This window comes from Platichthys flesus, chromosome 18 (assembly GCF_949316205.1).
Source record: "Platichthys flesus chromosome 18, fPlaFle2.1, whole genome shotgun sequence".
NCBI classification, from domain to species: domain Eukaryota; kingdom Metazoa; phylum Chordata; class Actinopteri; order Pleuronectiformes; family Pleuronectidae; genus Platichthys; species Platichthys flesus.
In genome coordinates this window covers 11264008-11283057 of record NC_084962.1, presented here as the reverse complement: position 1 = coordinate 11283057, position 19050 = coordinate 11264008, and the positions used below count along the sequence as shown (strand labels likewise).

General features: G+C 43.5%; 2 protein-coding genes across 2 annotated transcripts; both read left to right on the top strand.

The window, feature by feature from the left end:
- The first annotated feature begins 1609 nt into the window (after nucleotides 1-1609).
- On the top strand, nucleotides 1610-4618 carry iyd (iodotyrosine deiodinase). The gene is made up of 5 exons (XM_062411912.1): nucleotides 1610-1845; nucleotides 3558-3755; nucleotides 3872-4031; nucleotides 4140-4296; nucleotides 4393-4618. Exons 1-5 carry the CDS (start codon nucleotides 1665-1667, stop codon nucleotides 4573-4575), a joined length of 879 nt encoding a protein of 292 aa, XP_062267896.1. The 5' UTR covers nucleotides 1610-1664; the 3' UTR covers nucleotides 4576-4618.
- Nucleotides 4619-6621: 2003 nt separating this feature from the next.
- On the top strand, nucleotides 6622-18432 carry sec63 (SEC63 homolog, protein translocation regulator). The gene is made up of 20 exons (XM_062410918.1): nucleotides 6622-6920; nucleotides 7940-8039; nucleotides 9400-9514; nucleotides 9699-9811; nucleotides 9938-9999; nucleotides 10157-10215; nucleotides 10336-10386; nucleotides 10508-10616; nucleotides 10813-10907; nucleotides 11030-11162; nucleotides 11594-11686; nucleotides 12196-12341; nucleotides 12429-12576; nucleotides 12995-13077; nucleotides 13258-13326; nucleotides 13469-13624; nucleotides 13725-13937; nucleotides 14058-14258; nucleotides 15481-15585; nucleotides 16038-18432. The coding sequence occupies exons 1-20, from the start codon at nucleotides 6797-6799 to the stop codon at nucleotides 16173-16175; spliced, it is 2313 nt and encodes a 770-aa protein (XP_062266902.1). The 5' UTR covers nucleotides 6622-6796; the 3' UTR covers nucleotides 16176-18432.
- The last annotated feature ends 618 nt before the right edge of the window (nucleotides 18433-19050 follow it).

The window sequence follows — 19050 nt, the reverse complement described above, 5'->3', positions numbered from 1 at the left end:
ACACTGTAAGAAATGAGGTGCCTGTCTTGTTTTAAGATAGATGTTAATATTTCCATAATAAAGATAAACAAATGTTCATACCCAGAGTGGAATGAAATAACTGGGTTATAACAGTGTTAAGGTGAATTTCATGTAATAAAACATGACATAAAAATGTCCATTCCAACACCTAAAATGGCAAAAATGTGAAGGAAGTTCAGCAAAGAAAATAAGTAAAATCTCTCTAATTACCCTTAAAGATATATTCAGCAGTTTGTGATTTAAATAACATTATTAAAGCTCACAATGTTTGCAGTGTGCCAGCTAAATTCCCTACACGGTGCTCCTCATGTGCTCCAGCGCGCACTGGAGAGTTCAGCTCCTCTATAACCATGTGTTTTTGATGTCATTATTTACTAAAATATTCATGTTGGGTATGTAGGTCTTGTTGTTTGATGCGCAGATGAGAACAGGATTGGATATGCACACCTGAAACTGGATCACCAACATGTATTGATATGCTGATCGTGTCTGAACCCAAACACAACCAGACACTGAAGGACGCCTTTGCGCCACCTTTTGGTCATATGGAGTATTTTTCCTAATAAAATAAATATATAAATCAGGCTACTCGATCAGTTTGTCACACAGTTCTCTCGACAAAAAAACTCACTGACACATGCCATGCAATAAATTATGCAATGGGGTATTTAATTTAAGATTTCTTCTAAGATTGTGCAAAATAAGGTCCTGGGTAACACCTGGCCTATAGGGGTTCTCTCTTTCAACCAAGTGTGGGTAACTCTGGACTGCGGGGCATACATTGCACATTAAACTATTCATAAATTAAAATCATATAAGAAAATAACCAATATATTGTACACTAAATTTTCCTTTAAGTTTGTCCCTGATTTACATCTCTCAGTCATGTAGATGTTACGTGTCATCGCTGACACTGACAATCATCATGCTCGGTGACGATCAAGAAAAGTACCTGCAGGCTGTTGTTATTCAAAGAAAAAGTTTATTGTGACAAAATCATTTCTTTTGTGAAAAGTAGATATGGAGTTGATTCATTATCATGTCCTGTTCAGGCATGATGATATCTGACTATACTGAGACGTATGAAAAACTCCTCCAGGCATTTGACAAGAAATGCAGGACATGAAAAGTGAACAAAAATAATTGAATATCTTTAAACAGCAAAAACAAAGAAAGAGCAAATGACCTGCCTCTGCTCAAATTCTATTATCTGAACATAAAAGCAGGCATGTGCTGGAGTAATCTAATGTAAACTTTATACTTAAGATCATGAAAACAAGGTGAATAATTAACACAGATGGAATTTATAGCACAGTAAAGGAATTTATGATAATGTTTCTTTTATGGTGGCCATGCATAAGATATATATATATATATATATATACATATATAAGCTATACATCAGTCATGTGATTTAGCACCTTAACCAGCATCAGAGTTGCTGATAAATGTGTTCAAAGTCACACCACAGGGAAATGACAAACAACCCGTTTGACCTCATGGCAGCCGCATGCACTCAATTCAGATAACAGCAACAGTGTTTCATAACATCAGGTCAGCTGTGCCTGACCGGAAAAAGAAAAAAGAAAAACAATGATCAACTCCCCGTATTTTCTTCTCTGCACTCTGCCAGGTAGCTAGTCATGGCTCTCCTGTCCATCCTCACGCCTGCTCTGGTTGTGCTCCTGTGCCTGGTTATAGGCTTCATCCTGTTCAAGCCACAGGAGACCACGCGGACCTCTCCGCCACAAACCACAGCGGGGTCCAGACCTTGGGTGGACCAGGACCTACAGGATGATACAGAGATCACAGCAGCGGAGGACGGTAAGAGAAGAAGCTGGGCAGGGCTGAACTTTCCTTTCCAGTCCCAAGAATACATTCAAGTTTACATTGGTTCCATTAAAGTTTCACAATGATAGAAAATGTATTTTATACAACATACCTGATTTAATGATCTGTTTTGTTGCTTTATCCTAAAACTGTGATGTCTTCTATTAAACAAATTGCCAAACATTGGTAAATATTTAACATGATTATACATTAACGTCTGAGCTCATCACACATTAACTACCTCTCTTTCTTTCTCTTTGCTTTGGCAGCAGAAACAGTTGCTTATGTTTGGCTAACCGTCTAAAACCTTGTAATATTCAATGCACTGTCACATATGACAATGATGAAACAAGACCTATGGAGAGCTTGGTGGGCTCGATTCAATTTAAGGGGATTGTGGGATCTTAACGGAGGTATAGTGGCATTCTAGTTTAGCCCTTTGCTTTAGTTTTACTCCACAACACCTCACACTACACGTCATAATCCCACACGAACACTGCTGATGTCACTAAACACATCTTCTGCTTGTCCTTCTGGTACAGTAGCTTCTCTAGTGGCCTTTTGGCCCCTTTCCTGTATTTGATCCTGGCCTGAGGGCCTGGTTGTGACTGCTGCACTCACAGAGTTCATCCTATTAGCTAACGATTTTAGCATGAATAAAAATCAGACATAGCTTTAATACGACAGTGACAAAACTATCGTGGTCTCTCTCCTCCAATGTAAGTGATTTGGGGCTATACAAATTCATTTAAATTGTAGGAGGTGGAGGACCGATTGTTTTCAAGGTGGAAAACAATTGAATTATTGTGTTATTGGAGAAGGCCGTTTTGCACCACTGATGCCGGAGAGAAATGTGCTGAGAGGATGTAAGGGAGCAAGGACGAGTGGGTGAGAGAGGTCCCAGACGATGCAGTGGTTGTTGAGTGGGAACAGGTGGAATGAAGGGCTGTTCCACCACAGACACATGCAGTGAAGTGAGCATACTCAGAGTACTCTGGTCGGATCATATGTCAGTTCATGGCACAATTCGGGGTGGAGAATCCCTCCACCCTCCTATTCATCCCAATCTGCTCCCAACATGGACTTCGCACTTTGCTCTGATCATAATTTCTATAGTTGGCACGGGGTCACTTCATAACAAATGATAACTATGGGTTGTAATGAGCTGCTCCACAGAGAACCAATGCTATATATCACAGGAGGACACACTAAGTTTTTCATTTTGTGACAGAAATGTTTTATGGCAGACTGTTGCAACCATTATTTTTGCATTATTCGAGATGACTTTAACTCATCAGAACAAATCGAAGAAGTCTTTGCAGATGCCCTCCTATTAATGCCTCTCTTTCACCCAAATAAATATCAGAATTATTGACCTGGTGTGCTCTTGAATGCTAAAAACCGTGGATGAAGCCCATGATGGTTACTCACTTGGTGTCAAACAGGGATGGGATGTTATATATCAGAGCCCCCATATGGATTTTGCTATCTATTAGGACCGATTGGTTCTATTCTAGTTATTCCTTTTAAATTGCTCCTTAAACATACACATAATCCTATTTATGTATTTTTATCCATTATATTCTCTTTTCTCTGCTCATGTCTCCTTGTCTACTTATCTGGTGGAATTTCATCCTAGTAAAGCACTTTGTAACAGTAACCAATTTGGTACATTTATATCAGAATCTTTTCTGTCATTGTTTTAGAGGATGTTGATTTGGCGGACAGCCATGAGGAGGAGGAGCTTCCACATGTGGCCTTCTCCCTGCCGCGTTATCCCGAGGAAACAGCTCTGAAGAGAAGCAAAGATTTCTACAGTCTGATGAACCAGCGGAGGTCCGTCCGATTCATCAGCCCAGAGCCGGTCCCAAGAAAGGTCATCGACAATGTCATACGCACTGCAGGCATGTGAAAAAAATGACCACTGTCAATCTGCCATTCAGTAAGTTAGATGCTGCTATGTAATGTATTGTCTTTCTAATATTTTCTGTGTATTGGCACCTCTTTTCACTCTGGGCAGGTACGGCCCCGAGTGGCGCACACACGGAGCCCTGGACATTCGTTGTGGTCTCAGACACAGAGATGAAGCATCAGGTCAGACTGCTGGTGGAGGAGGAGGAGGAGATGAACTACCGTCAGAGGATGGGGGACAAGTGGGTGCAAGATTTGGCCAAAATAAGGTGAACACCAACACTTGCTCCATAGTGAGCTCTATACCAAAATGATTATTAGGACCATTGTAAAGTTAAACCTCATCTCATTTCACCATTTCCTCTTTTCTCCTGTAGGACGAACTGGGTAAAGGAGTATTTGGATGTGGCACCATACCTGATCCTCATCTTCAAACAGACCTACGGGGCTCTGCCCAACGGCAAGAAAAAGACACACTACTACAATGAAATCAGTGTCTCCATATCCTGTGGAATCCTGCTGGCAGCACTGCAGGTAAAAGGATTGAATCAAACCTCCATCTGTTGTCGCGGGCAAAATAGAACTGCCCAGCAACTGACTACATTTTGTGTCTGTCCATTTGCTCATCAGAATGTGGGTCTCGTTACCGTCACATCCACTCCCCTCAACTGCGGCCCCCGGCTCAGGCTGCTCCTCAAAAGGCCGGCCAATGAGAAGCTGCTGTTGCTGCTGCCAGTAGGTTACCCTGCATCTGATGCCACCGTGCCGGATTTGAAACGCAAGCCTCTGGAGGAAATTATGGTGCACGTATGACAGGATCAATCTGCAGAGGAAATAAAGTGAAAAAAGCAAATTATATGTTTTCTCCATCTTCTTTAACAAGGCATGTTTGATATGACCCTCAAATGTTTGAATTCTGCTTTGAGTCTTAAAATCAAGCATTCAGTTCACAATCAAATGTTTATTTAAGAATGGGATAGATTTATTTCCTAATATTTATAATAACTGAACTACAGAGACCACTGAGAAACAACACATACATTAACATAAATAGCCTTGGGCAATTATGTAATGTATAGGCAGCATACTTACCAAAGAGAGATTCTATCGCAACCTCCAATAGACAGCACCGTGTTAGCACACTGATGAGCCTTCAACTTACACTGCCAGGACAAACAAGTCTACACCCTGTTCAAGTGACCACCAGCCTTCAGACCTACCATGCAAAGTGGTGTACATCCCACGACTACTCCCTGCAGGTCTTCCTACTGCCTAAAGAAAAATTTAAAAGAGAAAGAAACAAATGTTATAACGAGACTCAGTTTGTTCAGAGTCACAATAAAATATTTTGAAAAGCATTAAATACAATTATAAAAGGTCGTAGAAGAATCTGCAAAGAGGGGGAAACATAGACGGTGATCAACTGGCATCCAAACACATTGGAGGGAACAACCCTCTGACATTCAGGCAGTGTTGTGCATGAAGGAACACAAAATAATGCGTTCATTGAACACGTTCACTTTACTTTTATGAGAAAGATGAACTGAACGCAACTCAATGACTGGCACTCAGTAGAGCTCAACAGAGCCATATAGGTTCATCTCTGATCCGTGCAGCTTCCTCTACCAAGTTGTGTGGTTATTGGTCCATTATTACATAAACCTGTTGACCTGTTTTTTTTGTGCACTGATTGCTGATTGTACATCAAATTTCCCTTGAAGGATATTAAAGATTTTCTTTTATGGACAATTAAAGTTAATCACAAGTTGCACAAACCAAGCTAGAGCAGCAGAGGAACCCAGCAGCCAGCAGGGGGCAGCCTCAGGACATCACAGCAGACTGTGATTCTTGTAAGGCGTCTGAAGACAAGATTAGAAAGTACTGGGTTATTATCTAACAATAGGTTTTTAAAGTATGTTAAATCATCCTAGAGTGCTTAGTTCATCAGGGCAAACATCAGGTGTTGTGGCCTAGTTGGTAAAGTGTTCTGTCTTCAAAACGAAGGATCTGTTTTCGAATCCCACTCCTGCCCATCTTTGGGCTGGCAAAATACTGAGCTCTTCAGATTGGCAGGATTTGTCCTATTAATTGCAAAATATCTTACACTATTTAAATTTATTAAATATGAAAACAGTTACAAATTAAATAAAAAAAAAACTAAAAAAAAACTGCGCGCGCAATTCCTGCGCAATGGGCTTCTGCGCAGGATGTGCGCGAGCGCAGTTTTTTTTTTTTTTACACACTGTCTGATAAAGATTCTGACAGTAAAGGCAAGGGGTAGTGATGGATAAGGTTATCTTTAACAAGTTAAGTCTTTCATTCTCACTTTCCACCTTAAATCTATGAAACGAACTGAACTATGAACTAGTTCAGAATTTAAATGGTGTACAATGAACGTGAACTATTCATGTTTACTTGCATTCAGGACACAGCCACACAACAACTGGATGTAGAAGAATTCTCATTAGATGTCCTGCAGAAAAATAAAACCCATCTTTACCTCCACAGCAGTCGCCATCAACCGGGGGGGGGGGGGGGGGGGGAGCTCTCCAATCTGCACCTACCAGGGCAGTGCTCTAATTCCAAACAGTCACCCACACATAAGTAATGATTGTGTGTGTATGGGAAACACAAACTCTCTCTCTCTCTCTCTCTCTCTCTCTCTCTCTCTCTCTCTCTCTCTTCTCTCTCTCTTCTCTCTCTCTTCTCTCTCTCTTCTCTCTCTCTCTCTCTCTCTCTCTCTCTCTCTCTCTCATGCACCCACATTAAGCAGCTCCGTTCTGTCTCCCTCACCGCCGCTAGGTGTCAGTAGCGCTCCCAGACGTCGTCGGGTCGGTCGCAGTAGAAGAAGATGGGAGGCTTCAGTGCGCGTGCGTAAACCACGTACACCGATGATCAGACAGTCTCTGCTGGATGCTAGCTGGCTAGCAGGCTAGCTTACGGTCTGTCAAGTCGCACACATTGAGTCAGGAGGGGAAGCGCGGCGGCGGAGAAGAAGAAGCAGAAGCAGGGCGACCCCAGCGCCTGCGACGAAATGGCCGGCCAGCAGTTCCAGTACGATGACAGCGGCAACACCTTTTTCTATTTCCTGACGTCCTTCGTGGGACTCATTGTGATCCCGGCCACATACTACCTCTGGCCCCGGGATCAGAATGCTGGTAAGGCCCCATGTCTGGCTCTGTGCTAACTTAGCTAACTAACTAAATAACCTCGTAGCGTGTGTGGGCAGCGGCTTGACTCGGACTAAGTCACCGCCTGGCCGTCTGTTATCCAGGCTTAGCTTACTAGCTGCTACATGCACAAGCAGCCACGACCAGGCGATGCAGGGACTTCACGTTAGCCAGAGTTCACAGCCCGGCACAAGTCGAGCAGTGTTGACACGGGGACTACCCATCCTTCTTTACCAATTACCAGCCCATTAGCTGTCCCCCTGTCTTCCCTCGGCCACAATTAGCTGCTGCTGCTCCTCCTGCTGTGGGGGAACGTGGATGCTGACGTGCAGTTCGAGCTACATCAGCGTCCTGTGTCTTTATCGCCCTTCCCCTGGTGCAAGCTTATCTCCGTATCTGTTGTCAACAATACAGCTAATCACACACGAGTTGTGTAACATATGCTAACACACGTTACACAGCTGCTCCACCGGGAATGGCTGTATCGCCACTGAGAGTGTGGCTAGTTCTGATAGCAAACCACGATAGGAGACTACACGTAGATATTCGGTTATCCAAGATCAAAGCATGGCATTAACACAATCATCCTTCATCCATTTTGCATTGCAGTGATTTAAATATCATTTCAGTCCTTGTATCCCTTCCTGAATCCAGCATACACAATCCATAATAGTGCGATTTTCTCTCTCTCCCTTGATTTCAAAGTCAAAGTGTGTACAAGACATGGACAAGATTGAAATGCCGTTTCTCTCTAATCCCCGGTGTATACAAGTAGACAGAACAGTAGACAAACGAAACATACAAGTACGCAACACAATAAGTACTGCAAACACAGCACAGCATAGAATGCAGTCAGAAGGGACGAGGTGGATAGGATGAGAGCAGTGCAAGCTGGATTGAGAATTTCAAGCACTTCCAAATAACTGTGCAATCCCCAGTACTGATCGAGACTGGTTAAACCATACTTATGTGTCAGTAATCCCTTTTGCGTCCGTCCGTCCTCACAGAACAACTGCGTCTGAAGAGCCTGAGGAGGGTCCACGGCCGGTGCCTGTGGTACCGGCTCCGGCTGATGAAGTCCCAGCAGAGCATCGTCCCAACACTAAAGTGAGTTTCATCAAATTGGGTTTCTAGTTTGTAGTAGAAATAAAATGTGATGCCGACAAAGTCAGGGAGAGTGAACGCAACACACAGTTGGTGGGGGATGAATCGACATAACAGCTGATCACTCTTCTTAGTTAAAGTTGGCACCTGAACTATTTAATTGTGGAAATATTGTTGTCTCTAAACCAAGTTCTGCTTCATGTTGATTACAAGGTACTTCCATGTTTGGCCTAAACTTGTTCTGGCGTTTTAATAAAGGGTTAGGTTCCGTCTCCTTTGTTGCCAAATGTCACGTAACCTCTGAGTTTGAGATGTGACTCGCCTGAGCTGAAATGTGTTCCTCATAACTCAAGCTTCAATTGAGTGTAGCTGGACAGAGATGTTGCAACAGCAGTGTGAAGCAGGGACATAGGCTTCTCTCCTTGGTTTGTAGACAGACTCAGGTTGGCAGTAAATGCACATATGGACGTTTTGTTTTGGTTCTCTTTTGGCCCAAGTTCGGTTGATGTTGTTTTCCTGCGTAAACCTCTCAGTGATGTGTGCAGCTTGTGTAAACGCTGTGTTGCACAGATTAACATTTATCTTAACAAGTCCCTGTTTTTCCTTAGTGTTGTTTACCCGTGCTGTGTGTGTGGGTTAATGGGAAGACGTGTGTTCGAGTGCTTCCCGCTCCGCTTTTCTCTCCTTGCTCATTAGATTCCTCCTCACAGAGCGTCTGTCTGAGTATCTCCTCTTTGTTCTGTCTCTGCCGTCTCATCTGTTCAGCTTCATACTTTCCACTCTCGCTCTGTCACTTGACTAGACCAAAATCTATATTCTTAATTTGCACCTTTGCGTTTTGGACTGAAGCTGGTGGAACAGTTTTTTTCAGGGGCATGAATGACAACGGTTTTCTCTTATCTCAAGATCGTTGCACTCAGTTCCTCTTCACAACTGTATCATGAAGATGGTGTTGATGATTGAAATCTATCTTGTATTTTTCTGGTTGAGCTGCTCAGACAACTCTTGAGGCTTGTGAGTGGTTGGCATGGCAACAGATGCTGCAGCGCAGGCCATAGGGTTTTGCCATTGTCATGGAAACAAGTTCAACTCCATGCATAAATACTAAACAACAATAATGTCAGGCCCGGTCCTGTCTCTTATGCTCGTATTCAGCATGTTAAGATGAGATGTGTTTGAGAAACAATTGTGTTTCTAGCTGTAATATAGCGAGAGCCTGTTTACATTGTAGCCAGATTCTGCAGAATTATAATATAAAGTCTTAATAACCTGATCTCCAGTGGGATCGTAAAAATGAGACTGGGACTGAGGATTTATATGTTTGGGTGTAACATTTTCTCTTTGTGTGTGTTGCCATTTTCAGGAAAGCGGCCTTATTATTTGGGTGGGCTGTGTTCCTGCTGCTAGCCTACAAGGTATCCAAGCTGGACAGAGAGTACCAGGAGTACAATCCTTATGAAGTCCTCAGCTTGGACCCGGTAAAGACGCACAAAACATATTGTATGCTTTAATCAACAGAACCACAGAGGTCTTCAAGTTTATGTATTTTTATCTCCCCTGAAGATATTGGATCCATATTTGGAACAAGATATACAAAAAAAGTATCTCTCGCATTTGACTGAATCTGTAATGTGTGACTAATGGTTCTATTTCTGTCTCCAGGGTGCGTCTGTGTCAGAAATCAAGAAGCAGTACCGTGTACTGTCACTCAAGTTCCACCCTGACAAAGGTGGTGATGAGGCCACATTCATGAGAATTGCCAAAGCCTACGCTGCGTGAGTGTCATTCATAACCCAGACAGCCAAACCGCATCTGCGATCAATAATGAAAGTAATCATCTTCTTCTGCTTGGCATTCGGTTTCCATTGATTACTTGTGTCTACTTGTTTTTCCCCTCACAGTCTGACCAATGAACAGTCGCGAAAGAACATGGAATTGTGGGGTAACCCAGATGGACCAGGAGGTGAGTTTAAACACGGAGTGGATGGTTTTAAATTTTGTCGATTTAGAACGGTAACAGTGGAGCAGTACCAAGAAGTTCTCAACTTTTCTTGAACAGCAGTATGTAAATAGGGGTTTCTGCCATTTTGGTCCATCGTCTCTTATGTCTCTCTTTCCAGCTACGAGCTTTGGTATTGCCCTGCCTGCCTGGATCGTTGACTCGAAGAACTCAATGCTGGTAAATTTATTCATTGATTATGTCAATCTAGTTAAGAAATTGTTTAACTTATCTTAATTATGCTAATCAGGTCTTATTTAAGACAAACTTTGGTCTGATGGTTTTTGTTTTCCTTTGCAGGTGCTATTGGTTTATGGACTGGCCTTTATGGTCATCCTTCCTGTCGTTGTGGTAAGTGGTCATGATTTAATGCCACTGTCTGTAGAATAATGTGGGTCCCATTTCTTCTCATACCCTGGATGTTCCATTTTAATTTCCTCTGCCCTGCTTTGTTTTTCCCTCTGTATCTCAGGGCACGTGGTGGTACCGCTCCATTCGCTACAGTGGAGACCAGATCCTCATCAACACTACCCAACTCTTCATGCATTTTATGTACAAGACGCCAAACATGAACATGAAGCGTGAGTTTAAAACTTCTCACTTTTATACCCACAAATTAGCTTCACCAAACAATCTTGAAATACAGTGTGTCCCTGTAGTTAATACTGTTTTTTGGTTGAAGACTGCTATCGCCACTGGTCATCTTCAATGGGGGCCATCATTTCTTGTCAACTTCTTTTTCACAAGTATTTATTCTTGACTATACTCGACCTCCAGGGTTGGCCATGGTGTTGACGGCGGCGTTTGAGTTTGACCCTCGCAGCAATAAAGAAGCTACGATACGACCAACAGACAACATAGAAGTGCCACAGGTATTTACAGACATCCACACAGCGTGCTTTGACTTGTGTGTGGATAAAGATAGATTGTCTAGAATGGAAAAGGAACATTCTTTAAGTGTTTGGAAAAAGCAACCTGCCCCTTGTCCTTCCAGTTGATCCGTGAATTAGGAAACATAAACGTGAAGAAGAAGGAGCCTCCGTTCTGCTATCCCTACAGTTTAAAGGCCAGGGTCCTGGTGCTCGCTCACCTGGCTCGTATGGATGTATCAGAGGAGTTGGATGAAGGTAGGACACTGAACATTTAAACACTTTGCATTTGATCGATTGATTACATTTGATGATTTGGTACTGGCTTATCAGGCATTACGTTTTCAATAGCAGATCAAGAGAGAGATGCTAAACTGTTTGTTTACACGGCTATACAGGTTAATGTGCAAGCGTCGCTTTCGCAAGCTGTCTGGGAGAGACTTGTTTTGCTGTTTTTACATGTTTAATAAAACACAATGGAGAAAGCTGATCTTAACACGTTAACACGATAGTGAGTAATGTAGGTTCATGGAAAAAACATTTAGTCTGTCATTGTGATTGATAACACGCGTCATGTGTTTGGACAGCTTTCCGGAATGATCTGCATCATAGTGTTCGTCTCTATTTTTGTAAGAAACATGACCCAGGTCAGGAACATGTTATTCAGAACATGTTTATTCTGTTTCCAGATCAGAGGTTTGTGGTGAGAAAGAGTCCGCCCCTCCTGCAAGAGATGATCAACGTCGGCTGTCAGCTCACTATGATGGCCAACAGCAGAGGAGGTATATGTTATAATATATATGTGTTAATGTGGTCAAAAGTAGCACATTGAACTATTTAAGAAATGGTTCAGTCAGTCATTGCTCTTTATCTCGTGCTGTTTGGTAGAAATTACAAGCCTGAGCCACATTTTCCAGTGTTAAATAACCATAGTCTGTCAATGTTTAAAAGCAGTCAAGCTGTGTATCTATACAACTAAACAATGTCAAAGTAAACAGTTTGTTGTATAAATACATATATTTTTTATTTCTGTGTCATGCCCATGCATTTGGCACATCCTTTTTTGGGGATAAGAAGACACCCCTAATTACAAACCCCCTTCTTCAGGGATTACATATTCAGAACGTGGGGGAAAAGTCAGTAAAGAAAAATTAAATGTAGTAAAATTATTATTTATAATTTGTATCTTGTAAGCAAACGCATCTCTTTAATGGATAAATTGATATATTGTGATGCAGTGATACGTTTTTCAAGAATGCTGACATGTGCACACCGTCATGTCTCTGTGCAGGTTTCCACGCTCCTCGACTGGTAACCATAGAGAACTGCATGAAGCTGACCCAGATGTGCGTGCAGGGCCTGCAGGAGTCCAAGTCACCACTCCTGCAGCTGCCCCACTTTGAGGAGGAGCACCTCCGCTACTGCATCTCCAAGAAGGTACCTACCACCTGTCTGTACGTGCCCACATGCACTGCGGTGGAGCGGCTTTTAAAGTAACTACATTATGTGTCCTTGACTCTTCAGTATAAAGTCCGGAGCCTTCAGGACCTGGTGAGTCTGAAGGACTCGGACAGACGCAGCATGTTGCGTTTCCTGGGGGAGGAGAAGTACGATGAGGTCATGTCTGTGCTGGGCAGCTTCCCTCACATCACCATGGATACCAAACTGCAGGGTCAGTCCTAAAATCCACACACAGAAAAAAAAAAGGAACAGTTTGTTTGAGATCGTTTTGACTTGAAACACTCCCATCAGCTGTCAATGCTTTTCTTTTGTCGCCTGAGGAGAATTTACTGCGGTACAGTTTTTGTTACTGTGAATGTAGATATGCTCCTGCTACTGATTAACTGCAGAGTACAGTGAGATGGCATCAATACATAGCAAAAGATGTAGGACATGAATAAAACTGCTGGAAAATAATCTTTTTCTAGGAATGCTTCGGCAATAACTGAAAGAATTAAGCAAACTTGTGATGAGGTTTGAGCGAAAGCTTGAATTGAATTAACTCTCTGCATAGTGTCAGACAAACCAGATGTTAGATGTTGTCTCTGTCTATTTTAAGACATTTCAAGCTGCTTTTATTCTCTCCCCAGTCCTTGATGATGAAGACAGCAATAACATCACCGCAGGCTCTATCGTCACAGTCACTGTCACCTTAACCAGAAAACGGATGGTGGTAAGGAATGAGGGCATTAGGTTAAACACTGACATAATTGTGAGTTAACAGAAAGACATTGCTGTGAATAAAATGTACTTAGTATGTCGCATGCATGCATTTCCATGGAAGACCACTAGAGTGTGCTGTTCACTTGGTGCATGGTTGAAATTTGAACGCTGTGTGTGTTTGCCTTCATAGGACATGTTTGAAAAAGAGCAGGATTCTACACCATGTCCAGGAGAGGAGGTTGCCACTACAGAGGAAGCAGTAAGGAAAACACACACAAACACCAACTCACACTGATTTATTAAGTGTTCATTAGACTAAGCGATAAATACAAGTTTTATTTTACAGACATCTTGTGTTCACCTAACCTTCCTTTTGTGATTGTGTCTCTGTGTATATAAAGCAAGCAGACGCAAGTAAAGCCAAAACCAAAGTGTGGCAGAACAAGAGTAAAGGAGCCAAGAAAACAGCCAAGTCCAAGAAGAAAAAATTAACGAAGAAGAAGCCGACTCCTGTGCCTGCCAAAACCAAACAGGCCAACGGCAACGTGGCAGGAAACGTATGTCTGCAGCGACCGCTGACTTGGAATGTCATATGAATATATAATATAAACATGCTGCCTATTTAATATATTCCTGTCGCCCGTGTTGATGTTGCAGGAAGTCGTAGCAGCAGCAGCAGCAGCAGTAACAGCAGCAGCAGCAGCAACAACAACACCAGCAGCAGTAAAGGAGGAAGAGGACGAGGCATCCGACAAGGGCAGCGAATCAGACGAGGGCGAAGCCACCAAGGACTCTCCCAGTGAGCGAGACGAGGACAGCGACAAGCAAAGCGACACAGAGGTGGACGAGATTGCTGGAGACGACGAAGAGGTCAGAGAACTTCACATGGGTTCATCTGCTAGTGATGACTCAATTGACACATTTAAAGTAATTTACAATGTAAAGGAAACATCGCCTGCATCCTCCACTGTCCACATCTCCCCCCCTCAGGAGTGGGAGGCGCTGCAGCAAAGCATCCAGCGGCGGGAGCGGGCCCTGCTCGAGACCAAGTCGAAGGTGACGCACCCCGTGTACAGCCTCTACTTCCCAGAGGAAAAGCAGGAGTGGTGGTGGCTGTACATCGCCGACCGGCGAGATCAGACCCTCGTCTCCGTGCCCTACCACGTGTGCACGCTACAAGACACAGAAGAGGTTAGCATGTGTGTGAGATTCCTTATGGGGACTTTTTACTGAATATACAGCTGTTCATGGAGACTATTATAAATGTAAGTCCAGATTACAGTTAGGTTGAGTGTGTGTGTGTGTGTGTGAGTTTACTGGCAATTCTTGCAAAACCAGCAGCCCACAGGAGGTGTTTCTGATGAAACTTTCAGTTCATAAAATGAGCATTATATTTTCGGAGAGCCCAAGGTGACTTCTACAAATCACTTGGGTTCTCCAAAATCCTTGAGGAGCACAAAGTAAAGGTGTGTGTATGTGTTCACACCTTATTAATTTAAAGTGTGCGCTTCACCGTACCCCCTCACACACACCCTGTTGCTAGGCAACCATTTGCACTTGTGTCGCTGTTTCTTCAAGGGGTGTGCGAGTGTGTGTGTGTGTGTGTATGTGTGTTTATTTTGCACAACCTGCACCTCTGCTCCTGCTGTCCTCCGGCAGCAGCACGGATCGTCGGTGAGGTAAAAGCTTAATGAGGTTGCTCTGCGTGACCGGCTGTCACCGCTCTGAAGGGATGTCAGAGCCAGAGGTGACCCCCCCCACGTGCCGAACAGTCCAACCAATTATTGTCACTTCAACGACCTCCTGTTGTCGGTGCTGTGGGAACGCTGATTCGCCGCGTGCGTGTCTGACAGACGTGTTGTCTTCCTCTGGATAGCGAGGGCAGAAGGGCCGCGTACATCCTCATGGCAGAGCTGCGGATTTGCCGTCGTTGTTCACAGCTCATTCTCACACACTGAATAATGATTAGCCTGTGCTGATAATTAGATGTTTGCCGTATGTAATTGTACGACATGGTAATCACAGCTTGAGGTAATGCCGGTCTAATATTTACAGTAGGACCCCATCATCGGGTGATTGATGGTGTGTGATTACCTCCCGCACTGCAACCCGGTGCCGCTTGATGATTAGATAGACCCGTCATGAGTAACCGCAGTTATGTGTTGAGTTGGTAATGTTTAGCCGTGTTGGCGTGTGTGCCGCCCCTGGAAGTGTTTCTGGTTTTGATGAATAAAAGACGTTGAAGCCTCGTTAAAGGCTGACACCCACTTTGTTTTCTACGTGATTCTGTCAGGAACAAGTGTAACGTGGTACTTAAAATGTCAAGTTATCATGTTTCCTGTTGGATGATTACATGTTGAGTGATTCTGTGATTAGATTAAACAAAGGTGTGTGTGTGTGTGTTGTTTTCCAGGTGGAGCTGAAGTTCCCAGCTCCTTCCAAAACGGGGAACTACCAGTATTCAGTCATCCTCCGCTCTGATTCCTACCTGGGACTGGACCAGATCAAACCACTAAAGGTATCAGTAAAGCTCTGTGTGTGTGTGTGTGTGTGTGTGTGTGTGTGGTTCATTAGTGGATCCAGTAGTTTGCTCGTCCGTTTCATCAGCCAAATCAGTGTTAACTGTCCTGGATGTGATGGTTGTTTTTCTGCCAAAACAGCCGAGACAATAGCTGAACAACACTGGTGTTGATTCCTACCAAGGTGTTGTGAATACGTGGAAACTGTTACAAGCCAAACCAGTGCATTTATTCTTCTATTGCCGTATTTGATTTTAGAACCTTTTAGACATTTAGTGCAGTGCATCTGTGAATCAATACATTTTCATAACTTATCTGGAATTATAATAAAATAGTGCATCTGTCATGCTATGACCACACCAGTCTTAAATAATCTCTGACTGAAGCACAGCACGTTTCAAGTTCTGTGGAACTGGAGCTTCAACTTTCCGTGTCCCTCGTCCTTTCTCAGCTGGAGGTTCACGAGGCCAAGGCCATGATGGACAACCACCCCCAGTGGGACATCCCCGACACGGAGGAGGAGGACGAGGAGCAGGAGGACAGCGACGGCATCGAGGAGAGTGAAGACGACGACGAGGACAACGACTGAGCGGGGACACACACACACACACACGTTCGCGTACACACACACGCTGAGCCTTCTCCCGTGGACTGGCCACACACCCACCCCTGACACCATGAAGGGCAGAGAGAGAGAGAGAGAGAAAGCAGCGAGGGGCAGCGATGCCCTGCCTGACACACAGACACACACACACACACACACACAGATCCATTAGGGCAATTCATACACACAGAGCCCTCCTGCTCTTCCTCATCTATGTTACCCTTACAATGACATGGACTGTGACCATTTTCTCTTTTCTACAGAGACTCGTTCCTTCGCTTTCCGTCGCCGGCGGAAGAGAAATCTGTGAATACTTAACCAGGCCCATGTGTGCGAGTGGGTGTGCATGTGAGGCGGTGTGCGTGTCTGCTGCGCTGTTTGTAGCCTTGTATGTGTTTGTACAGGTATGAAAGGTTGACACACTGTGGACTGGAGGACCTATTAATCTGGGCTCTTTTCTCGAAGGGGGCCAGAGGGGATGTGTAACAGCTAATTCCGTTTTTTTGCAACATCGACGAGAAGAAAACGACAACAAAAAAAAACACCCGACCTCATGACGTAACTCGCGCTCCAAACTTAAAAAAAAAATCACTCACGCGCCGATGTTTTCCACGTCAGTGATACCTTCTATTGTACACTGAGACTGCAGGAGTGTGAGCTTTAGCCCTGTTCGTCGGGGCTCACGTCCAAGTCAACACTTTGGCAGGGGGCACGGTTAAACCTTTTTTTTTTTTCTTCTTCTTCTTTTTATTTGGTCACACTAGCCAGCCAGTCACGTGTATGTACTTGTAATTACTGTGTGTTGAAGGGGATGGATACTGGTCTCCTGTCAGTTCTGTCCATGATCCACATCTAATAATGAATTCTAACCTGAAGTTAAATGAGGCGATAATGACAAAACTTGCAGTGTTATGATTTTTTTTTGTCTCCTCCTTCTTCATAAACTACATACAAGTTGTGACGGATAATGATATGATATAATATATAGATACATACTCGTGGCTTTTCGGAGAAGAGACTTCCTTTCTCCTCCATCTTGTTTGCTGCACATTCCAGTGTATACTCATTGTCCAAAAAGGCCTTACGAATACAACTGAAATACCACGAGATAGACGTCTTTGGGTGCTAATGCCCCGGTGAATCTTGGGAGAGCAGAAAAAATATTTTTGTTTGTGCGTTTGTTAAATAACCGAGAGTGTTTTCCCTTTTTGTTACAGTTTAGAATGCGTCTTCGTAGGAACCTGTAGCTCCGCAGTCTTCATGCATATCTGTGATCTCTCCACGAGTACAGTTTTGTCTGGTAAAAGGGGGTTAGTGGTCGAGTGGTTCCCTGACACACACACGCATACACACAGACACACACACACACAAACAACACGATCAGAAATGTGTCTCGGACAAAAACCGGTTGAAAGCACGAGACATTTCCGTGCAGCACCTTCTCTCTTGAGTCATTCAAGCAGAACAAGCTTAGTTTTGTGATTACAGCCATTTCAGGTGGAAAATTCCCCTCCACCAAATCTCCTGGTGTACTTTTTCTTTTTGTCTCGGTTTTTTGTCTCCGTTAAACTGTAGTTATAACACATGTAACACATAGGTATTTTTCCCTGTTTTCTGCCATTCTAACCTTTTTTTTAGTTTTTCCCCCCCCCCCATCTCTTTGACTCATGAGTGGAGAGAAAAAAACAAATCTGAGCTTCCTCATGCTGCTCTGTTGGCTCTCGCCGTATGTTGACAACCTGACAGACCAGTTTTCAAACCATATATATAAAAAAATGTCTCATCATGATTGAATATTCAACAACATTATGGCATAGTCATGTTAGTGTGGGAGCGATGAAGGTTTGAATATCTGTGGGAACGCGCCCCCCGACAGACACACACTCTCACACAAACAAACGGACATTTCGCGCACTATAGCCTCCTGTAATTATCTTCAAAGCAGGTGTACCCTAACAGGTTATATTGGACTCTGAGTATTTATCGCTCTGCAATAGAATGTAGCATCAGTGATTTTTACGCTGTGTGGAAAAAAACCCAACTGCAGTGAGGTTAAATACGCCACCATCTCTCCCCATGACAGACCTCGTCCGGGCGACTGGCCACCAGGCCGCCTCCGCTGGGACAAACGACCCAATGACTATCTATCTGCCACTTTTGTTTACAAAGGAACTGTCATTGTAAATGGAAAAATATATTATTTGTATTTAAAATCATTTCAAATAAAAAACTTTTAAATGAAGCGGTTTTGTTTGGCTTTCCATACGCACTGTGGGAAGCTGATTCAACACAGGCTTTTTTGGGGGGAGTTGGGGGGTGCGGGGGAAAAAACGTGGACCAAGGTCAAATTTCAAAGTACACGCCAAAGATGGTTTCAGAAGTTCTCACACAGTTGATGTTTGTTCAAATGCAAAATGTCTAATAAATATGGTTTTCATTACTTATTTGATGCTATGGAAACGAGGCGAGACCTCATGATTGACAGCCGAGATGGAAACGTGATTGGTCGGGTACATGTATCGGCCGTGGCTCCATTCCTCTAATCACTACTGGGCCGACTTCTTAAGTGGACATGTGATCAGATGTGGTGCACACCAGCAAAGCTTCCTTCTGGTGTTTTACTGTATTTGCCAGGGAGCTTGCATCACATCAGTTTGGAAGAATTAGACATGAGGCACCCTTCACATCTGATATTTTGATATTCGGAATGAGAAGAATAGTGAAGGTCAAACGTGGGCTATTTGAAGAGGTGGGTAAGTTAAGCAAAGTTTAATTTTTGCAGGTTTGGACTAAATTCCTCAAGATAACTTCACAAGAAAGCAAATGTCTTTCACAGATAATACCCACTTTCTAAAATAGG